The 21,162-nt window shown below is 35.7% G+C and overlaps 1 protein-coding gene across 5 annotated transcripts in view; it reads left to right on the forward strand.

Annotated features, from left to right (window-relative positions):
• USP9X (ubiquitin specific peptidase 9 X-linked) overlaps window positions 1–21,162 on the forward strand; it is a 115,874-nt gene that overhangs the window by 75,046 nt on the left and 19,666 nt on the right. For all 5 annotated transcript variants that reach the window (XM_065916535.1, XM_065916534.1, XM_065916538.1 and 2 more), the window contains exons 22-32: window positions 3,591–3,721; window positions 3,915–4,193; window positions 7,402–7,527; window positions 8,719–8,844; window positions 10,021–10,187; window positions 13,537–13,645; window positions 13,877–14,023; window positions 14,584–14,730; window positions 15,637–15,859; window positions 18,231–18,451; window positions 20,646–20,836. In XM_065916535.1, the coding sequence (XP_065772607.1) occupies window positions 3,591–3,721; window positions 3,915–4,193; window positions 7,402–7,527; window positions 8,719–8,844; window positions 10,021–10,187; window positions 13,537–13,645; window positions 13,877–14,023; window positions 14,584–14,730; window positions 15,637–15,859; window positions 18,231–18,451; window positions 20,646–20,836 (1,867 nt within the window). The remainder of the gene's footprint in view (window positions 1–3,590; window positions 3,722–3,914; window positions 4,194–7,401; window positions 7,528–8,718; window positions 8,845–10,020; window positions 10,188–13,536; window positions 13,646–13,876; window positions 14,024–14,583; window positions 14,731–15,636; window positions 15,860–18,230; window positions 18,452–20,645; window positions 20,837–21,162) is intronic.

Genomic DNA, 21,162 nt, shown 5'->3' on the forward strand with positions numbered 1-21,162 from the left:
GGCATTTCTCCTTTTAGCAAGGGGGAGGGTACTCTGGTAGAAACCAGAATCCAACAGCTAAATTGTGCTCGTTACTATTGGGGTGTTCTTGTCACCTAGGCCTTTTCTTTGAACTGAGGAAGTAATACACACTTAAACACACACACATTTATATCAGAAAACAAACATGGACACATACTGACTAATCCTGCCTCTTAGTTTTCCTGCATTCCATATCTGTCTCTATTCTCTGTTAGTGAGACATCTGCTTCCCAGCTTTATCAGTCTATTAGGGGGGGAAATAGAGTAGAAAGTGGCTTCTTTTGCAGACTTGAGTCACTCTGTTTTTAAAGTCTTTAATTCATCTGTATCTGCTCAAGTATGTTTTGCTTTCATATCCTTAACTTTCCTAGAATTTGGTGGGGTGCTGATTTATAGGTGACCTTTTTCTTTCTCCCCAAAAAGCACTTCTTGGGTTCAGTTAAGCCAGCTATTAATATCTTCCATCCCCTCTACACCTTCAATAATTAGTCGACATCTCTAACATTTTTTCCACTCCTTTCAGTGTCTTTATTCTTTTTGAGTTTATGTATTTTATTTTATTCTCATTTTAGTGAAGTTTGTTGCTGATAAATGCAGTTCAGTAGTTGGCCTAGATAATTTTTAAAACTGTCTTATGTTTCCATTATCTTCTTTTTCTAAAGTAGACACCATGTTGACCTTTCTCACCCCATCTCATTTCCTGAGTCATATGGTGTAGAATCAATTCAGATGTTAATTAGATTCTTAAATAAAGCTTTTCTTAATGACTTGATTTAATTTGATCTTTATCCGTTGTATTGCTTAGAATTTATTTTACTTACCTAGTATTCGAGTAAGAGTTGTTGCTTTATGTATGCAAATTCACCTTTAACATTTGAAAAGGCCATCTCATAATCCCTGATCTTGTGATTGGAGCATACTGCCACCAGATGGTGAGAGGGAGCTCTTGCCAGGCAGCTCAAGCAGAAAACTTAAGAGGGTGCTTTTATCATATTTTATATAATCCAAGTATCATACCTTAATTTGAAATAGCCAGCTTTGAAAATGCCAGTAATGGTTGTACGACAGTAGACAAATCGTAGGCTTTGGACTCAAATGAACTTGAGTTCAGATCCTGCTTCTTCAAGTTGCTATTCCATGGCCTTAGACATAAGTTTTCTTAGTTTTTCAGAGCTTCCTTATCTATAAAACTGGACCAGTAATAACTATTTCATAGAATTGTATGGATTAAATGGGATCATGTATGGAAAACCCTAGCCTGGTGACTGGTATTTAATCAGTATTCAGCAAGTGTCAACCTGGTCTTTGTCACTGTGGTTGTTACACACATGGGCTGTGCACGAACACATTCTTTAAGAAAGGAAGCAGGAGCTCAAAGAAGAGGAAGTAGTTGTAAATTCTGTTTATAACATTTGAGGAGTCATTTAGTGTTTGTGTACACTTGCACATATTTTAAAAGGAGGAACAAAACCAAGGTGGAATTAGAAGCTTTTTCCTAGTAATTGACTTCTGTTTATTCTGAATCTTTGCCTAAACTCAAGTGCCTCCATTATAATTTGCTGTTAAATCTTAGAACTTACACAGTCCTCTGTAGGTAAACTCCTCAAGAGTTCTTGTGACCCTTAAGCACATCAGGAAACCAGGGTCTTGCCTGATACAGAGAAGTTAAAATGTATGTTGCTTTACCAACAGAGGAGTTGCTTTTCCTCTTCAGGGCTTTCTTTTTCCCAGGAGTTTGGTCTAACTGATATCTTCACACTTGTTAAGTTACTTAACCTCACAACATTCCTATGGAGGGAATTATTTTTATTTGTATTTTAAAGATGGGGAAATTGAGGCACAGGGTGATTTTTTTTGTTGTTGTTGCTGCTGCTGCTGCTTTTGGCCAGAGACACACAGCTTAGAGGAAGTTCTAAAATAATGCATGCAGTTGGGCTCTAAAGTTTGTACTCTTAACCCATGTGTTACTGCTCATCATTTTCTAGACTTTTTAATAGCATGCTGCTATATCATATAATTAATTAGGCTTAGGTATCTCTTCCAAAGAAAGAAATAAACTAAAATCCAGCATTATGGGCAGTTTAAATTTTACTCTTTATTTTCCATATTTTGTTAAATGATCATGTACATAATCGAGGACCTAAAGTTATTTAGGTTCATAGATGCTAAAGGTGAAATGGCCACTAGTGATTTGGTTCAGATCCCGCAAATGAATAAACTATAATCCAACATTAAATGATTTACTTAAAACTCAATGCATCCTTTTCTTATAGTTCTTGTTTCTTTTCTCCTATTCCCTTTGCCCTTCACTCAGAATACTTACAAAACTAAGCAAGATATTTTCAGATATAGTGTGTGAATTGGTTTCTTTGTAGAGAATAATTTGGATCTTTATTGTCTAACAAACGTTTTTTGAGAAAACCTAAAATAACCATTGTTAGATATTAAACTAGTATACTGGTTAAAATGACGTATCATTTTAATCATTAAAAATGATGTAGGGGTGAATATTTAATGACAGGAGAAAATATTCACAAATGTTATATTATTAAAACAATATTTCATTTAGGTACATGTTACTCCCCCTTCAGAATAGGGAAAACCAACATATTTCAACACTAATTTGAATTTTTTTAATAAGATATTTCTGGGCCACTAAGAGTTAGCTTAGCCTATGGAAATTATAGTAATTTTCAGTTATCTTTACTCTTCAAGAAAAAAATCTTTTACTAAAAAAAGAAAATCTTATTTATCCAAGTGTATTTAAATCATAGGTCATTTACCTTGCAAATTTTTTCATTATTAGTTTCTGAAGTAAGTTTGAGTATTTGATAGCTAATAATAGGATTCTTTCTCTTTTCTACTGTATCTTTTCACTGTGACTTAAATGAAGTGCATCTTTTAATATTATTAAAAAAAATCTTTTTACTTTGAGATACTATTCCTTTTTCTTTTTTTTTTTTTAATGTTTACTTTTTAAGGTACAGTTACTAATGGTACCACTAAGTTTCTTGCATTGTAACAAACCAGTTAATACATGGTGTCATGGAGGCAAAAATTAGAGAAGTTGGAAAGGGAGAGCTTGTCATACTTTCATTTTGTTATTTTCAGTAAGAACTACTTCCTTTTGAAGTATGTTGTATTTTTTAGTCTCCGTTGCTGTGTGCTCAGTCACTCAGTTGTGTCCCACTCTTTGTGACTCCATGGATTGTAGCCTGGCAGGCTCCTCTGTCCATAGGATTTCCTAGGCAAAAATATTGGCGAGGGTTGTCATTTCCTTCTCCATTTTCAGCCTCTAGTGTCTGAGGAAGACATGTTGATTTCAGATCTCTGAGTAGGAGGAGACTGCTTCCTTCATATCTGTGTTGAATGATAAAAGAGCCCTGATTGATTGTGACTTTTTCTTTGCTTTAAATCAGTGCAGATCTGGTTATGTCTTGTGAAGTTTGAGTCTATAACTCAACTGATTTCTCTTCCATACTAAAGTAGTCTTCAGAATGTCCAAAATGAAATATGAATGCATGAATTATTGTTTTATTTTAGACTATGTCTTTTTTTTTTTCTTACAGACAGCACAACAATAGAAAAATTAAGAGCTATTTGTTTAGACCATGCCAAACTTGGAGACAGCAGCCTTAGTCCATCTCTTGACTCACTTTTCTTTGGTCCTTCAGCCTCACAAGTACTATACCTAACAGAGGTTTGTTTTTACTTTTTGAATTTATCCCATATTCTTTAAATTTGACCTTTTATGTGATAGTGTGAAGAACATTGGAATACTTGTGAAGTATTTTTGAAAGAATTTAAAAATACAGGAAAATTTTAAACTAATGATGATGAGGCAAATAAGTTGTCTTTTTAAAATCTTCTAATACAGTTTTTCTTTTTTCCAGGTAGTCTATGCCTTGTTAATGCCTGCTGGTGCACCTCTGGCTGATGATTCCTCTGATTTTCAATTTCACTTCTTGAAAAGTGGTGGCCTCCCCCTTGTCTTGAGCATGCTAACCAGAAATAACTTCTTACCAAATGCAGATATGGAAACTCGAAGGGGTGCCTACCTCAATGCTCTTAAAATAGCCAAGCTGTTGCTAACTGCCATTGGCTATGGTCACGTTCGCGCCGTGGCAGAAGCTTGTCAGCCAGGTGTGGAAGGCGTGAATCCCATGGCATCGGTAATACAGACTTTTTAAAAATCTTTTTATAATAACAGATGGCAGTTTTTAAAGTTAAACTTAGTAACTCTTAAGTATAGAGTTCAGAGTTGATTCAAAATGCTTTCAGTTCCTTTCCAGTAGTACCTCATTTTATTGGTTTCCTTCTATTAAATTATATTTGTATTAAAATTAAAAATGATTTCACTGACTGTACTCTGAGCAGAGAGTTCTTCCCGGCCCCCTTAAGTCCTGTTGACTTTCAATTAATGTTTATTGACATGTAGTTGACTACAATGTTATGTTAGTTTCAGGTGTGCAGCATAGTGGTTTGATGTTTTTATAGACCATACTTCATGTAGTTATAAAATATTGGCTATATTCCCTGTGCTCTACCTTCCATCCTTATAACTCACTTACTTTATACATAGTAGTTTGTACCTCTTATCCTCTTTACCTTTTTTGCCCTTCTCCAACCTACCCCTTTCCACTCTGGTTACCCCTAGTTTGTTTTCTGTATCTGTGGTTCTGTTTCTGTTTAGCTATACTTGTTTGTTTTATCTTTCAGGTTCCACATATACATAAAAATATATTTGTCTTTCTCTAACTTATTCTATTAGCATAATACCCTCATGATCGTCCATGTAGTCACAAATGGCAAACCTTTCCATTCTTTTTATGGCTGAGTAATATATTCCATACACTACGCACACGCCACGTCTTCTTTATCCATTCATCTGTTGATGGACACTTAGGTTGCTTTCTTTCATATCTTGGTAATTGTGAATAATGCTGTTAATGAACATTAAGGTGCATGTGTCTGTCCAAATTAGGGTTTTCATTTTCTTCAAGTATATACCCAGGACTGGAATTGTTGGATCCCGATCCCTGTTTGCAGATGACATGATACAATTTTTAGAAAACCCTAAAGGCTCCACCAAAAAAAAATAGTAGAAAAAGTGAATTCAGTAAAGTTGTAAGAATCAAGATTGATATACAGAAATCTGTTGTGTTTCTATATGCTAATAATAAACTTATCAGAGAAATCAAGAAAGGAGTCACATGAAAAAAAATATGTAGCAATAAATTTAACCGAGGAAATCAAAGACCTATAGTCTGAAGATTATAAGACATTGATAAAAGGAAGTTGTAATACAATATGAAGAAATGGAAAGTTTTGCTGTGTTCATGGAGTGGAAGAATTAATATTGTTAAAATGTTCATACCCAAAGCAATCTACAGATTTAATGCAATTGCTATCAAAATACTTGTGACATTCTTCACAGAACTAGAACAAATAATCCTAAAGTTGGTATGGAACCACTAGAAACCCCAGATAGTCTTTCAATTATTTTATTTATTTTGGCCTTGCTGAGCAGCTTGTGGTATCTTAGTTTCCCAACTAGAGAATGAGCCTGTACTCTCAACAGTGAAAACGCAGAGTCCTGACCACTGGACCACCAGGGAAGTCACTCTTTCAATTATTTTAAACCTATTAAAAATTCCACATGAATCTTTTACTACCTCATATAGACACAGGTGTTAATAAAAAAGATGTACAGTTGACCCATGTACAACACAGGTTTGAACTGCTCGAGTCTACTTATACATGGATTTTTCAATAAGCACTGCAGTACTACACCATCCTAAATTGATTGGAACAACAGATACCCAGGGCCAACTGTAAAGCTATGTGCAGATTTTCGACTGCATGGAATGTCTGTCTTAACACACATGCTGCTCAGGGGTCACCTGTAACTGATTTACCCTGTTGCCAGCACCTCTTCCCACCTTAACAGGCTTAACCTCCAGTTCTGATCTCATTTTGACTGTTGTCGTCTTGATGGCATCCTTGATCCATTTTAGCAAAGGTTCTCAAGACATGCCAGAATTCAATGTCTGTTATGAGAAGTCAAAACTATGTATTTGAGTTCTTTTACATGCCTCATAAGTGATAGTTTTCTAAGTTAGCAATAGAAGATACAAGGTTCAGGAATACAAATTTTCTGTTTTAGGAATGGCTTAGGTCTTAGGGAGATTAGAATATTGATTATATATGTGATGTTATAATAATCACATGTAATTGAGGTAATAACGTAATTATTTTAGGTGTGATGATGATACTTATGATTATGTTTAAAAGAAAGAACCCTCTCAAAAACAATTGTCATTTACAAATAAAATTATAGTATTTAGGATTTGCTTCAAAATAATCCTGGGGTAGGGAGAGGATGGAAAGTGAGCAGGAGTGGTTAGCCAAGATAATTTTGGTCCTTTTGTTCATAATTGTTAAAGCAGCACAGTGGGTAATACTATTCTCTCCATTGTCATATATATTAGAAATTTTCATTAAAAAGGATAATGAAAAAAAGTGGCCTAAGTCTTAAATTGTTCTGTATTAAAAGTAGTATATTTACTAGGATTTTTAAACAGTGATATTCTTCTTAAGATAAAAACAAATTTTTATTGTAATCTCTGACACAGGAGCTTGTTAATGAGGTAAACAGAAAATATAAATGCTTCCCTCTTTCACTTTTCGCTTTTATTCAGAAAATGTGCTACTGTGGATATGAAGGTACATAATAGCCTTTAATCTCAAGGAGCTCACAGTCAGCAGGACACTAAAGGCAAAATTAGTAACATAGAGTTGTCTTAAATACTGTTGTAGAAATACTTGGAGCATAAAGAGGAGATAAAACTTGTAAAACAGAATTGCCTGGCTAATGACTTTAAAGTAACATTTTTTCTTTATGAACTTAAGTGTGATGCTCTAGTGCCTTTTATACATTAATGCTTCTATTCTGTTACTGATATTCCTTAGTTTTTCTCCTTTTCTAAGAAGAATTTGATGACCAGGTGAATGGGGAGCAGGCTCTGCCCAGGAGCATGCATGTGGAGTACTTTACTGAGTTTCTAGATAGAATTGGAATGAGTCAGTTTGGTTTATCATTCACTCACCTCTACAAGTTATGCTGAATGCAGCTGTAGAGACACAAGTCAGATTGATCTAAAAGGGATTTGCAGAGGGATATGTGGCCCTCCACTGCACAAGGTAAAGAGAAAGCCCACATTGTTGGTAATGCAAAGAACTTTTTGTGTAAGCCACACAGGTTCTACAGTGTATTTACAGAAGGCACGTCATCCGAGGGGGAGGGGGGTGGGGATGAATGAGGGGCAAATGATTGGATCTGGCTATGTACATAGTATTAAAATGTTTGACTTTTTTCAGGTCAACCAAGTGACTCATGATCAAGCAGTGGTGCTACAAAGTGCCCTTCAGAGCATTCCCAATCCATCATCTGAATGCATGCTTAGAAATGTGTCAATTCGTCTTGCTCAGCAAATATCTGATGAGGTTAGTATTAAACTTGTAAGGCTTTCAAATTCCAGAAGGTTCATTTCTTTCATTTTTGATCCTCTGTTAATGTAGAAATAACCCTTATCACATTTGGGGGCTTCCTTTTCCTAGACCCACTCACTCTAATCACCAAGTCAGTCCAGATAAAGTCCCCTTAACATGAATTGTATCTAATGTTAATATTAGTACTTTTTGGTTTTAATCACCTTACCAGGTGGCTCAGTGGTTTAAAAAAAAAAAAAATCCACCTGCAAATGCAGGAGATGTAAGAGATGTGGATTCGATCCCGAGGCTGGGAAGATCCCCTGGAGCAGGAAATGGCAACCCACTCCAGTGTTCTTGTCTGGGAAATCCCAGGGATAGAGGAGCCTGGTTGGCTACAGTCCATGGGGTCGCAAAGAGTTGGCCACAACTGAGCAGCTGAACACATAATACGTGATATACAATGAATAGCATCCTTTTAAAGTATATACTTCAGTAAAATCTAACAAATACATGTTTGTGTCACACCTCCACTGTAGTCAAGACACAGAACATCTCTGTCCCTCTTTCTGTATGCCCTTTTGCAGTTGCTTCTTCCTCTGGCCTCAGATAACCACTCATCTTTTCTTACTGTATAGTAGTTTTCACTTTCTAGAATTTTACACAAGTGGAATCTTACAGTTTGTGTTCTTTTATGTCTAGCTTCTTTCACGCAGAATAATGGCTTTGAGCATTATCTGTGTGGTGTGGACCTTTAGTCTATTCCTTTTTATTGCTGAGTATTATATCCCATTATGAATATTCCACCTTGTGTTTATCCGCATACTTGGCAAAAGACATTTGGATTGTTTCTCTTTCTCAGCTCTAAATAAAGCTCCTGTGAACATTCTGTACAAGTGATTGCGTGGATGTAAGTTTTTATTTCTCCTGGATAAAAAAACTAGGAGTGGAAAGGTTAGGTCATGTCTGTAGTGTTTTTCAGATTCTTCTGAAAGTAGTATAGAGCCAGATAATAACTTGGAGAGCAGACTTCATGGTATTGCTGTTAAACGAAATAATGGAACAAAGGCAATGTGGGAACCTAAAGTCAGTGGTACTGCTTCATAGCCATTTCCGTTTCCTTTACAGAGAAGGATTTTTGCTTTTCAAGGGATTTTTTTCATTCCAATGCTTTATCCACTGTTCTAATTACTCATTGTCTTGCAGGCTTCAAGATACATGCCTGATATTTGTGTAATTAGAGCTATCCAAAAAATCATCTGGGCATCAGGATGTGGGGCATTACAGCTAGTATTTAGCCCAAATGAAGAAATCACTAAAATTTATGAGAAGGTAAGAATTACCGCAGAAATATAATACTTTAAAGTAAATGCTGTTTAATTGTGCATGAAGCTGAATTATTATATTTGCCATTTTTAAAAGTAAAACCAGTTGCATTTTAATGGTTGAAAGTAAACTGGTAGCTATAGTTAAGGTGAGAATATAGTAAAATTTTACTTTGAAAATAAACTACTTCAGATTTGTGCCACAAGGCTTTTTCTTAAACTATCTTACTTCTCACTATGATCAGATATAATTGTTTCATACTGAATTTGCTTCCTCCTATTCTCTTTATTCTTCTTTCATTATCTTTTTGTCTTGTGTAAATTTTAGTTTAGGTGACTGTCAGTTGGGATACCATGGCATTTAAGTATTTTTGATTCTTTTAAAGCAGTTAAGAATATCCACCAGTTAGGTATCATCCTTGATCTCCCATTAGATTAATCAAGTCATTTAAAGAAGAGAGACTGACTCTTGACTTTCTGTTATGTATACCTGCCCTTGATAACCGCTGCTGCTTTTATAGAAGAGGAAATTAAATTGTAGGAGCTTCCCTTTTATGACCAACATAACCCTGATTTGCCTGGGATATGTTTTTATGTCCTATAGTATGTCTGGTGTGGTGTTGTTTATTCATTTAGCTAATATTTGAATGCCTGTTCTTTTGCCAGCATGTACTAGAAACACTGCTTATTGATAAATTCAGGTTAGAATTTATTAGCTACCTACTGAAGCATATTTTAGTTTATAAAACCTTCAAATCCTTCCTGAACAGTGGTCTAAGACCATTGTGTTTGAATAAAATAGTGCTGTAGGCAAGCTACATGATGGAACTAGTCAGTTGAGTAGTCTGTCTGCAGTGCCAGAATGATTCTTGAGGAAGGAACAGTTGTTGGTGCAGAAGTACACAACTCAGAAGGTCTCTGGGAGCTGGAAGGGCAGAGAAGCAGGCAGTATGCTCGGTGTGCTTCCGCAGCCCTCCTTGGAATGTAGCAGAAGAATGGCATTAGACTTCATCCTCTGGAGTCATTTCTGGACTATTCCAAAGGGGCCTTCGGAGTTGTAGGGAAAGAGGCTCAGGCCAAGTGGTTTAAGTGAGTAGGTATGTATTAAGCACTAACTTGAAGTTGTATGAGATTTTTCTTAAATGGATCTCTAGATAATTTGTCCCTGACTATAATTTTACAGACCAATGCAGGCAATGAGCCAGATTTGGAGGATGAACAGGTTTGCTGTGAAGCAATGGAAGTGATGACATTATGTTTTGCCTTGATTCCAACAGCCTTAGATACTCTTAGTAAAGAAAAGGCTTGGCAGACATTCATTATTGATTTACTATTGCACTGTCACAGCAAGTAAGTATCTTTTTAATTGTAAGAGATTTGATCTTAATTTTTGAAGCAGAAATGAATTAATTTATGTTGGCAAAATTTGTCCCGGAAATCAAATGTTTATTGTCTCTATAGAACATTAATATTGAGGAAATTTTTATTAAACTGTGTTTTTTGCCTAGACCTGAATTTGTTTGGTTTTGTCTACACAATGCCAACATTATTCTCAAAAGTAAAATTACTTTTTCTATAATTCCAGAATTTAGTTTCACCTAAGAGGTATGTATTTTAGTCCATTTTAAAAACGTGGTTTACAGGATTTAAATAAATAGGACATTGGCTTCCTTTCTTGCATACCTAGAAAGCAAGTGTTTTTTTAGTGACGTTGTTAACTCATGAAATTCACAAGGTGTGGTTATGGTAATAACTTTTACATTGTACACCAAGAATAAAGGCCAATTATAAAATCCTAGCTTTTCATTTTAAGAGCATCTAATAAAAAAAAAAGAGCATTTAATCAATGACTTGATTGTGCTTTGGGCTTCTTTTTGTGCAAGTCAATCAAATTTGTAGAAAATGTCAGTTTTCCATCCTCTTATGTCAATCTAATCTTGCCCTTTATAAGGTAACTTTTTAAACTTGAGCTCTAATCATTATTACTGTCATATGTAACTTAGCTACTGGGGATATAGCAGTAAATAAAACAGGCAAAACATCAACCTTCTTGGAGTCTGTACTAAAAGGGAGGTGAGGAGTGGGGAGGGAAGACATGGGAAAATATATAGTATGTTATAATAATAAATGCTATTGAGAGAATGCAGGAATTAGGGATGGGGGGGTGGTCAGTGGAGTTCAGTTTTATGTAGGATAGTCAGAGAAGACTTCCCTGAGAAGGAGACCTTTTAAACAAAGCTCTGAAAAGAGTGACATAGAGATCTTTGGAGGAAGTGTGTTGGATTTTTGAGTGGGATTTTTTTGTGTTTTGTTTTTCATTTTGAATTGTATTTTTTTATTTTGTTCAACTTTATTGAGATGTAGTCAACATAACTGTGTAAGTTTAAGGTGTACAAAGTGTTGTTGGTTTGATACACTCATATCTTGCAGTATGGTTACCACCATAGCCTTAGGTTAGCTAACACCTCCATCATATCTTATTTAAAATTTTATTTTATGTTTTATGTGAAAAATATATTTTGGTTATGTGACCAAATATATATATTTTTTAATGTTTGCTTTTTAATTAAGGTATAGCTGCTTTACAGTTTTTTTAGGTGTACAGCAAAGTGATTGAGTTATATATATATATTTTCAGATTCTTTTCCATCATAGGTTATTACAAGATAGTGAATATAATTTCCTGTGCTATATAGTAGGTCCTTTATATATGTGTATATAGTAGTCTGTTAATCCCAAATTCCATGTTTATCCCTCCCCCTATTGCCTTGGGGAAAGTGTGCTTTAAGCAGAAAGAAACAACAGATGCAAATATCCCAAGGCAGGAACAATATGGAGGAGATGAGGATTACTGGAACAGCAGAGACAGGGGAGTCGTAGGAGGTGAGGCCAGAGAGGCAGCAAGCAGCTTGTGAGGATTTTATAGATCATTGTAAAGACATTAACTTTTACCCTAAGTGAGATGGGTATCCATTGGAGGGTTTGTTTTCCATTTGGGTTGGGTGGGGGTTTTTTTGTTTTTTTGTTTTGTTTTGTTGTTTTTTTTTGGCCACTCTGCTGGGCATGTGGGATCTTAGTTCCCTGACTAGAGATTAAAACCTGTACCTCCTGCATTGGGAGCACAGAGTCTTAACCCCTGGACCATGAGGGAAGGCCCATATTGGAGGGTTCTGAGCAGAGGAATGATGTACTCTGGGTTAACATTTAAGTTTACTCTGGTTGCTTTGTTGAGAATAAGTTACAGAGTGGAAGGAAACTCACTTGAACTACTTCATTAGTCCAAATAAAAGATGAGAGAGTGGAAGTACAGCAATAGTAGAAATGAGAAATAATCAGATTGAGCAAATTGTGAGGATACAGACAACCAGATTTTATTTAAAAATCCTGCTAAAGACATGTTTCTTTTGACGAGTTACTGAAGTCTGCATGTGTGAGGGAGGATTCATTAGGAACTGGCAAGCATCAACTCTTTATAGACCCTCATGCTCTTTGGGCTGCATACCTAACTTCAAAAAAGATAAATAAATAAGCTGGGACAGCATGAATGACATTTATCTTTGTAAAAGTTACGGACCCTCTACCCCCAAAACTAGGTACGCTTGGTGTTGATTTATTTGAGTTTCACCAGACTCAACCGACAAAGCTTCTAAAGGTCCCTCAGGTTTATAGGACCATGTACGAGTTCAGAAACCTAAAAAATATCCATGAGGGAGGTTAGTACACAGAATGTATACTTTCAGCTTCTTATATTGAATTAAAAAATTGGTTCTAAGCTGTCTATCAGCTAGCACGTTGACAGAAACATAGTTATTCTCAAAATGTAGTTTGTAATGTCTGAAATACACCAATGTTTTGTCAGGAGATAGTTTTTGAGCATCTTCCATATGTCAGAAGTTGCTTTAGGTGCCAGGAACTCATGTAACAATGAAGCAAGGCCTTGCCCTGAAAGAGCTTACTATCTAATGGAGACAGACCTCCATCTTGTAAACCAACGGTACTTATACATCTGGTAACCAGTTGTTAGCACCTGTTACATGCCAGAAGGATTCTTCATTTTGGAGGCACAGAAGTAAACTGAATGAATGATGTCTTTGCCCTCTTGAAGCATTTATTCTAGTGATAACTGTATAGGATACATATTTTTTAAGAGGTCCATGATGCTTAGGTAAAATTCCCAGTACTGGGACCAGAGAAGTTTTTCCCATGAGTGATCCATAGAATGTTGTGTAATACAGTTGTCCTCAGTCTTTAGCACATGTTAGAGTCACCTGAAGGGTTTATTAAAACACGGGTTGCTGGGACCTGAGAAACCACATAGCAAGTTCTCAGATGCTGCTGATCTGGGGAATATGCTTTGAGATAAAAATTCTGTGGAATGCCCAGAAGATGCATAAGACTTACCATACAATTCTTGTATCTAGAGGAACATTTCCAGCCTGTTCCAAGAGAGGGTGTGAGAGGGTATCCCTCAAACTCCTTCAGTGACATTTTGACATTTTAGTTCTTGACACAGAGCCTAAGTTCATCTATGAAATGTTGCTGCTTAAAGGGGTGTTACATATTCTTGTATTTTTACTTTGAATTTACCAACCCCTTAACACCGTCCCCCGTCCCAAGAGACAAGTGTTGGAAGTTTTTTTTTTTTTCTTCCTTTTTTTCATGAAGATAATATATTGAATGTGAAAAATTTTTATTTCAGAACTGTTCGCCAGGTGGCACAGGAGCAGTTCTTTTTAATGTGCACCAGATGTTGCATGGGACACAGGCCTCTACTTTTCTTCATTACTCTGCTCTTCACCGTTTTGGGGGTGAGACATTTTAAAAATATGCTTATCATTGTGATTCATTCTTACACCAGGAATAGTCAAGAATTGATGGTTCTAGCTTATGTTAAAGTCAGAGCAGTCTATATTTACTTAATAAATATTAGTAATTGCCCATACTATCTTAGTCATCTACTCTAGTTAACTCTGGGTTTTTAAAAAGTGGATTCCAAGGATGGACTTGTAAATTAATATTATTCAACTTTATTGTTTCAGAGCACAGCCAGAGAGAGAGCTAAACATTCAGGCGACTACTTTACTCTTTTAAGGCACCTTCTTAATTATGCCTACAATAGTAGTATTAACATACCCAATGCTGAAGTTCTTCTTAATAACGAAATTGATTGGCTTAAGAGAATCAGGGTAAGTTACATTTAATACTGTGTTTATCATATCAATAAATAGAATGTTTTATTAATAGATAGTTGATAGTCTTTGAGCAATTTGGTTAAAGAACCAAAGAATATACTCTGTGGTGTTGGATATTGCTAACTCGTGATTCACTGAATGAATGCATAAGTAGTTGTGTGAAATGCTTTGTTTTACATGAGACTCAAAACACTGATATTCAACTTCTTCCAGTTTAGAATCTTAGGCCCATTTGCAAATTTTCATCTTTTGAAAAGTATTTTTGAATTGTTTTCATCAAAAAATCAGTGATAGGCCAGCACTTAATTTAACTTTATTAACATCTGATACTTAGTTGTAGAAGAATTTATTTCTAAAAAGATTGATAGCTAGTAGCCTTCGGATTAACATTTCTTCCTAGTTTGGGAAGCCTACTTCTGAAAGTTCTGGAGAGAAAAAAATTGTTTAGAAAGAAAGATTTGAGGGAATTGTCTGTCCAGCTCTTTTGTCCTGACTTCTCCTTCCCTCTTTACCACCTTTTCATAAGTTAGGCATTTGATCTTTTTCTTTGGCAGGATGATGTTAAGAGAACAGGTGAAACGGGTATTGAAGAGACGATCTTGGAAGGTCATCTTGGGGTAACAAAAGAATTACTGGCTTTTCAAACCCCTGAGAAAAAGTATCATATTGGTTGTGAAAAAGGAGGTGCTAATCTCATTAAGGTAAGTTATGTCATCTTGGTCCTAAGCTAGATATCATAACCTTCTGAATGTTTGTTAGCAAATCTGGTTAATTTATGGTATCATTAGTCTTTAGTATATTATCTTGTCCTTTTCTCTTTTCTACTTTTAAAGAATATAGAGGCTACAGTAATGTTTTAAATATCATTTCTAAATTTTATACATAAATAAAATTTCAGTACTATGTAAATAAGCACTATTTAATTTTTCTATTTAGAAAATCTGAACTTTTCACTTCATCAGACTATGTAAAATGAGACAAACCTCTATTATGTAAGACTGTGCATATTTCTTTCTTTTTTTAATATTTATTTGGCTGCACTGGTTCTTAGCTGTGGCATGCAAGGTATTTAGTGGCAGTGTGTGGGGTCTAGTTCCCTGACCAGGGATCAAAACCTGGCCCCCAGCATTTGGAGTGTGGAGTCTTAGCCACTGGACCACCAGGAAAGTCCCAAGATTGGGCATATTTCTATAATGAGTTTTTTCACATACGTGGTAACACAGGGAAACAAAAAGTACCTCTTTAGGACATTTTCTTCTAATTCAAAGTGAGTTTTGGTATACATGTAATTAAGAGTAAATTTACTTAATGTGAATTTTAAGTGTTACAGTCAGCTTGTTCTTGATACTTAACATAGTTTTTAACCTGACAAATTAGATTTGTTTGTTAATTGTAGGAAAGTGTTTTGAAGTAGGGATCTTTTTATTAGAAAATACAAGTAAGTTAGCGGAAATGTAATGAGATCTTGTGTTCTGACAAGTAATTTAACAATATTTCCTGCCAAGAGACATTTCTTTCTTAAGAAACACATGCACACATAAATAACTTTGTTTGTTTTATATAAATACATACCATTGCTAATACATAATCCTTTTTTAACTTTGTAGGAATTAATTGATGATTTCATCTTCCCTGCGTCCAATGTTTACCTGCAGTATATGAGAAATGGAGAACTGCCAGCCGAACAGGCTATTCCAGTCTGTGGTTCACCAGCTACCATTAATGCGGGCTTTGAGTTACTTGTAGCATTAGCTGTTGGCTGTGTGAGGAACCTCAAACAAATAGTAGATTCTTTGACTGAAATGTATTACATTGGCACAGCAATAACTAGTAAGTATTTTAAAATACAAAGTTCTGATGACAGATAATTCTCTAATGTGTTCAAATTCTTTTCCTTTTAGTAAATATCTTCAACTCAATATTTTCCTTTTTTTCAGCAATGGTGTTAAACTTTCTTTCAGTAATGGTGTTAAACTAGTTTAACAGCATTACAAGCGAGTCTTAATGTAGAAAAGTTTTCCGATGTTTGTAAAATGTCTTCCTGTGAGTGGTACAAGCATTTAGCCACAAAATTTGATTTCAGTCAAATATGGACTAAAATCCAAACTCCAGAGTAATAAATGGTGGTTTAGTCAGTAAGTTATGTCTAACTTTTCCAACCCCATGGACTGTAGCCTGCCAGGCTCCTGTATCCATGGAATTTTTCAGGCAAGAATACTGAACGGGTTGCCATTTCCTTTTCCAGGAGGGAATAAATAGTCAATAGATTTCAGAGTTCAACAATGTAAAAATTCAAATTACATGCATTGAAAAACCTTTTAGGCCCTCACTTAGAAACTCTTTATGTTATTTTCAAATGAATTCTGAGAAAATCTGGTTTTAAAGACTAGGATGTGAGAAGGTAACGTTCTAGTGCCCTTGATCCTCAGTTAATGCTCACATAAAGCCCATGGAACTGACTGTAGACTCCAGATCTCGCTGATAGAGAACTGAAGCTCAGAGGGGATGAGGGTGATATGAAAATGACTGATACAACAGACATAAGAAAGCAAACCACAATGGAGGCTGTTCTGTTTTAGAAGAAAACCAAGCTTAAGAATATAATTGATAATAGGCAGTCTTCGAGAACATGTCACATTTTTTTGTGATTTGTAATATTTTAGAATATCAGGATGTTTAATTAATAATATTTTAGGAGGTTCTGATTAAACTGCTTAAAAGATTATATAGTTATCCTATCAAAATCTATATACAGTAGGATCGGGATTTTTTGTTTTCATTTTTTTAAACAATTCCACACTTTAGTTTTCAATAAGTTTAAACCCTCAAGAGATATAGCGGAATTCCACAAGAACCAAGCCACTGTTTCCATGGACACAAGTTATCTTTTTCCCAGATTCTTACAGTTTTGTTCAGTTTGGCACCAGGAGTCACTGTTCTTTGCTTTGTACACGTGAGCACATCTCTTGCCCAAATTTCGGTTTCATCTTGGGCATAAACTCCTCCAATTTTCAGAAGAGGAACCAAATGCTCCCTCTGGTTTCACAGGACCCTGCTTATAGCCACCAAAAGTGGAGCCTTGGACCATAGCCTTCCAGACCTATTTGTTTTAGAAGTACTGTTCCCAGCATTCCTCCACAGGCTCCAAGATGTCAGAAAGAGAAAGGCCACTTGTTTTTAAGTAGTACATTTGCACGGTAAAAATTTCAAGTACCAAAGAAGGGTATATCCTACAAACTGTTTCTGCCTGTTCCAGTCCCGTCGTCCCCTTCAATAGCTGTAACCATCGTCTTCAGTCCCTGCTGTCCTCCCAGCATCTCTGTATGCAGAATCTGCACACAAAATCTTGTTCTGTTTGTTTAGTTTTTTAACCACACATTGTGATGTAGTGCACAGTGTTCCTCACTTTGTTCTCCCCCTTAATATATATCTATTTCCTATCAACACATAAATATTTACCTAAATCCACTTACTAGCTATTTATCTTTCAGTTCAATGTGCTATAATTTCTTTAACTGGTCTTATAGGCAGTAATGATATTTGCATTGTTTTCAGGTTTATGCTAGGTAGAAGGAGATGTTCAGTGATTTATAATTCTCACCGAACTCAGATCCACTGTCTCCTTTGCTCCTCAAAATAACATTGTAGTATAAGCAAGCCAAGTGTTACTCTTATTATGACACTTCTTAGGAAGGAAACGGAGGCTTAACTGAAGATGACAGAGTTGGTAGGTATCAGAACCTGGCTATTAACCCAGGTAATATCTTAGGATTATTTAAAACTGAGTAAGCTATTATGTATTTATATATTTTATATAACACTTCATGCCAGAATGAGTTTGAAGGCGCTTTAAAAAAACACACAAAAGAAGAAAAAGTTAAGTTCATAATGACTAAACTATAATAAAGTTAAAAGTAAACATGTGGAAAATAGCCTTGTGCCATCTTGTGAGGCTACTGAGACTACCTTGGAAGCAACCTCAGATAAAACTTGGGTTCACAGACCCTGGGGTAAGAATGTATACAGAGGTACATGTTGCCAATATCTTAGGTTTATTGAGACTGAAATGTATGCTTAGAGCACTGCTTCAGGTCACCGTAAGAGTAGTGGAATTGTTGGTGATGTTAATTTATCAACTTGATAAAGTATAAAGTGGGCAAGATATTTGTATTCACGCTGCAAGAACCTTTTGTCTTCTCAGCTTGTGAAGCACTTACTGAGTGGGAATATCTACCACCTGTTGGACCCCGCCCACCAAAAGGATTTGTGGGGCTGAAAAACGCTGGTGCTACTTGTTACATGAACTCTGTGATTCAGCAGCTCTACATGATTCCGTCCATTAGGAATGGTATTCTTGCAATTGAAGGCACAGGTAGTGATGTAGACGATGATTTGTCTGGGGATGAGAAGCAGGACAATGAGGTAAATTTTATTTAGCATTTTTGTCTTCTGTGTTTGAAGTTCTAATACACGATAACTGTTGTTCCATCTTAGAGAGCTACTTTCATTGGACCTGTTGGCCTATATTTGAGAATAAAACTAGAACCTCCCAGTGTAGACTGCTCCCTCGACACAGTACTCACTACCTATGGGACTTCCAACTACAGCTGATTTTTATGATAGTTAATATTTTTAAAGCAGCAGTTAATGTACTCACTTTTGGAGGTTTGGTTTAATTTAGAGTTTGTATGATGATAAAAACCTTCATCTTTAATAATAGTTTGATTACACTTTTACTTTCCTATTTGATATTTTAACTATGTATCTCCATTTGTGCTGTTATATAATATACCAGTTTCATTACCTATGCTTACTTTTTGATTACTTTTGCCTTTCTCCCAGATCATAATTCTTTTTACTTAGGAAACAAGCTTCTCTCTGCTTGCAACAAAATTTAGGCTCCTGCCAAGTATCCAATGCAGAAATAAAGCTGTGAATAAATTAGATAGTGATGAAGCAGAGTTGATCTAACTATGGCATAGTTCTTTGAAGAAGAGACTGTGGTCATGTTTGTGTTCACCCTGTATTTCTTTGTTTTTATTTGACCTTTTCCCATTCATGGTGTTGGTGAGAGCCGAGGAGAAAAGCCAGAGCATGCTCTGTCTGTAGCAAATATCTTAAATGGTTCTTTTCTCATTCCATCTCTTCAGTCACCAAACTCTTTGCTCTGAGTAGTTGAATCACTTAAGGGGAGGGCTTCTGAAACATACACTTGCCTCACCTCTTCCCCCGGTTTGCTTTTTTTGCCTCTGTGCTTTTTTCCTTCGCTAGACTAAGTTTCTCTTGAGCGGGGACTGACCATTGTCTATTTCTACATCTAGATCTCACACACAATTCCACAGCCAGTATTGTCTTTCCATCTCTATGAATTTGACCATTCTAGGTACCTCATCAAAGTAGATTCTTGCCATGTTTATTTTTCTGTGACTGGCTTGTTTGACTTAACATAATATCCATTTCATAGCATGTTTCAGAATTTCCCTTCTTTTAAAGGCTGAATAATAATCCTTTGAATGAATGTACCACATTTTGTTTATCCATTTATTCATCAATGGACACTTGGGTTGCTTCTACATTTTTCTTTTTTTTTTTTTTTTTTTTTTGCCACTTGGCTTATAGGATCTTAGTCCCCCAACCAGGGATGGAACCTGTGCCCCCTGCATTGGGAGCTTGGAGTCTTAACCACTGGACCACCAGGGAAGTCCCTGCTTCCACCTTTTGGCAAATAATCCTGCTCTGAACATGGGCATACAAATATCTCTTTTAAGATCTTTCTTGCAGTTCTTTGGTTGTTGAACCCAGGCATGGAATTGCTGGATCATTTGATAGTTTTACTTTTCTTTAGGAATTGTTTTCTACAGTGGCTACACCATTTTACATTTTCCACCAACAGCGTCCTAGGATTCCAGTTTCTTTGCACAGATCTCTTTCATTTTTCTGAGGTCTGATATGTCTCTGTTCTTTTGGTTATCATATCCAGTAAATCATTGTCAAATCTAATGCCATGAAGTTTTTGCTCTATGTTTTAAGAGTTTCGTAGTTTTAGCTCCTACATTCAAATCTTTGATCCATATTGAATAACCTTTTCTGTATAGTGTTAGGGGAAAGTCCAGCTTTATTCCTCTGCATATGGATATCTAGTTTTTCCAGCACCATTTGTTCAAGAGTACTACTCTCTTAACATGGACATTGTATTGAATGTTTACAAGTCTAAGCAGTTGGCATACATTATCTCATATCCTCCTCACAACAGCTACATGAAGAGTATGTTCACCCATTTACACATGAGGCACTTAATGGCTCAAAGTCACTTAGCCTTATAAGTAGCAAAGCCTGCGTTCGTGTCCAGTACAGCCTAAGTTAATTACTTAACTGTCCTTTGCTCTATCACCTACCTCTGCAATACATAGTTATTCCTTTATGACAACTCATGTGAAATGGGTGGGGATAAACACTGATACTGTAAATTAAAATTTATAAATTGAACATTAAGTGCTTTGGAAATAAATAGAAATACAAGTGATTTGTTCACTAATCGTTCAGCATTTGTCTCAACATAATTTTTACTGTACTTTGAAGTTCGATTAGTTCATTAGTGATATGTTTTGCTTTCCAGGGCAATGTTGATCCCAGAGATGATGTATTTGGATACCCTCAACAATTTGAAGACAAACCAGCATTAAGTAAAACAGAAGACAGAAAAGAGTACAATATTGGTGTTTTGAGACACCTTCAGGTCATCTTTGGTCATTTAGCTGCTTCTCGACTACAGTACTATGTGCCCAGAGGATTTTGGAAACAGTTCAGGTAAATTATGGATGACTGGTAATTGGGATATTGCTTAAACCTTTATGACCGTCTCATGACACTAACATTAAACTTCTAATGTTAGTTTAGAAGTGCTTAATATTTAAGCAGTAGTAATAGTCAAAGTTTATTTCCATAGTTAAGTTTGTTTTCTCATTGTCCCCAAAGGAGGTAGAAAATGTCTTAGTAAGAGGCAGCATTCTTTAGTCTCATAAGATGTTAGTAGTTTTTTATTTTGAAAGCTTATAATATTTACATATGTAGGGAGAAGAGTATGAACCCTTATGTATTCATCACTCAACTTCAATAATTGTCAACTCATCACC

This window comes from Muntiacus reevesi, chromosome X (genome assembly GCF_963930625.1).
Source record: "Muntiacus reevesi chromosome X, mMunRee1.1, whole genome shotgun sequence".
Lineage (NCBI taxonomy): Eukaryota > Metazoa > Chordata > Mammalia > Artiodactyla > Cervidae > Muntiacus > Muntiacus reevesi.